The sequence below is a fragment of the Priapulus caudatus genome, unplaced genomic scaffold, assembly GCF_000485595.1.
Source record: "Priapulus caudatus unplaced genomic scaffold, Priapulus_caudatus-5.0.1 Scaffold1150, whole genome shotgun sequence".
NCBI lineage: Eukaryota > Metazoa > Priapulida > Priapulimorpha > Priapulimorphida > Priapulidae > Priapulus > Priapulus caudatus.
The window spans coordinates 30,050-32,784 of NW_014578211.1; the positions used below are offsets into that span (position 1 = coordinate 30,050).

Here is a 2,735-nt window from a genome sequence, read left to right on the forward strand (position 1 = left end):
GTCACTACGTCTGTGTAGCGAAGGATACGTACCGGAGTGAAGGTGGCGAACGGGTACCAGTCTATACGTAGTGTTCCAGATTTAGGGGGTTCTCCAAGGCAGGAAAAACCCGCAAAAAGCCCGCGAAAGGGGGGTTCAGAAATTTTGGCAGTCCTGAGATAGGGGGGTGCTTTCAAAGGGAGGGAACGAGCATATGCGTACCCTAAATAACACTGAGTGGAGGGGCTGGGCCCAACATTACTCACCTGCCAACAATCATCAGCTCTTTCACAGACGCCTTCTTACGGATGTGCGTGTAGATATCGATGGTGAACAGAGTGCTGCTGCTGTTGAAGATTGATGTCAGGTCACTGATAAGAGCCGCCAACATCACCGCCACCATCACGCCTCTCGCACCTTTGGCATGCGATAAGAATATTACCTATAACTAACGCTGAGAGGGTCTATGTCCCCCAGGGTACTGATGAAACGTACCCTGGTACCAGAGCGTATAAAGCAACGTGATTTATATGCTCTGCTGGTACTATCTAATATGCCGGACCGTACCTCGCCTACTCCACTAATGAGTCGCCTACGCCTACTCCTTAACCCTAACCATATCAAATAGTTACCAGGGTACGTTCCGGTATACCGGACCGTAACCAGGGTACGTTCCGGCAGTACCCTGGGGGACATAGACCCTATGAGCATAACTAACTATATGAATCACAATAAAATCAAAATTTGTCAAAACCTCAAGCTTAAGTACATATGACATAGCAATGTCAAAAAAAAGGTGGTTGTGTTTAGTGATGTCCCGATGATCGATTATAATCGAAAGTCAGTCGTTTGCAGCAACCGACTAAACGTGCGATTATGAAAATAAATAATCGATTATCGACTGTAAGGGTGCAAGCGATGATCGATGATGAAATTCCAACCGATTCCCATCACTAGTTGTGTTACATCAAGAAGATGATGCAAAAATAGGTCTGTCTACGGATGAATAATATCTATTGCAAACTGTAAATGGCTTACGTACGTACCGCTGGGCATCAGCTTGAAGACCAGGAGAGGGTAGGCAAGGTTGCTGCAGGAGGTGCGGCTACCGCACGCCCTCTCACACACGTCAGGGTCAACACACGCCACGAGATCTGTGTGCAGGGGATAGATGAGGCGACATCGGTGAAAATCGCATTTATTGTAAAATGATATAAAATGTTGTGCCAGTCATTGCTATCTCATACGCTAGCTCAGAATAATGTCAACGAATCTGAAATTACTGCAACTTCACGTCGTTCTTTTGATATCCCGAATGGTCATTAGACATAGAAATGTCCTCACCTGTGAATAGTACACGACTTATCATTCCCGGAAGAACCATGATAAATATCGGCAAAATCTTGAGGTAGCCAGCAAACAGTGTCCCACCCTGAGCATGAGAGAGGCTCTTGGCAGCCAATGCTCTCTGCACCATCATCTGTTGGGGAATAGCCATAGATAAACCAACCAGACAAACCAGAATATCTAACTTGGCAATAATTTTGTTTATTGCAGTCTCACGCCATACGAAAGGATTAGAGAGGATTCCTTGGGATTTTTTGCAAACAGTACCGGTTTAACCTGTTAATCAATCTGAAAAATATGTGTATCAAAAATACTGATCATCATAAAACGGTTTATATTTATGTTTATGATAAATAAACAGACTAATCTAACTTGGTAATAACTAGATTGTAGTCTCACACCATCCTGAAGGATTAGACAAGATTCCTTTTTTGCATTTTTTGTAAACGGTAACATGTTTTTAATACTGATCATCAAAAAAAAAGTTTATATATATGTTTATGTTTACCTCTAAACGTCATCTGCTAGATTTTAATGAGGTGAGAACGTTATTTAGTACTGAGCAGAATTGACTGGAGGACATTTGAGAGCAGTAGAGAGGAATTAAGGTGAGGGAGAGCAATAGGTGATAAGGGGGAGGGAGAAGTGGCGAGACTACTGAGCGAGATAGAGAGAGGGGGAGGGAAATACTAGAGAGGGGCAAAAGGAGGAACAGAGGGTAATAAAGTGTGAAGGAAGAAAATACAGAGAGCAGAAAAGCGAGGTAAAAACAGAGAGAGAAAGAGAGTAATAGATAACTAAAGCCTGCACAAACAAGAGAGAGGGGAGCAAAGTAAGGTGAATAAATTGGTCACTTTATTGATCCAGGAGTAAAGCAAATGTAGGACAAGGTTAATCCTGGCCATGGCCTGTCCAGATAGCCTGGGAGCACGCTATGCGAATGAACCGAAACTAGAGATAACCCTACATGGACTGTACGCTTCACTATATAATCTTTTGACGCAAATAAACTAGTTCATGTGCTCCTGTTGTAATCATATATTAATGTGGAGTGAAAGGCTACACCGACTATTCGAGGCATCATGGCGGACGGGTGTACGATCAGGGATGCCATCGAGTCGGATCTGATACATGTGCTGAGATGGTGGAAGTTGTTAGGCACACAGGACATCGAACTCGACCTGCATAAGATCATTCTGAAGTACGGTGAAGGCGGTGGAGCTTTCACGGCAGTGCTGCCTAGCGGGGAACCAGTCGGTACGTGTATGTTCTGCTCATATACTGCCTCGTAGCACGCATTGTGACCAAGTGCTGTACCATGCTGATGCAAATCAGATGTAGCAGTAGCAACAGCAGCAGCAGTATCAGCAGCAGCAGCAGCAGCAGTAGTAGCAGTAGCAACAGCAGCA

General features: G+C 44.3%; 1 protein-coding gene across 1 annotated transcript in view; it reads right to left on the minus strand.

The window, feature by feature from the left end:
- The window catches only part of LOC106815569 (sodium/myo-inositol cotransporter-like), an 18,355-nt gene that overhangs the window by 4,717 nt on the left and 10,903 nt on the right, over positions 1-2,735 (minus strand). The window contains exons 10-11 of the mRNA XM_014820039.1: positions 1,324-1,459; positions 1,026-1,133 (exon numbers count right to left, since the gene is read on the minus strand). Of these exons, the coding sequence (XP_014675525.1) occupies positions 1,026-1,133; positions 1,324-1,459 (244 nt within the window). The remainder of the gene's footprint in view (positions 1-1,025; positions 1,134-1,323; positions 1,460-2,735) is intronic.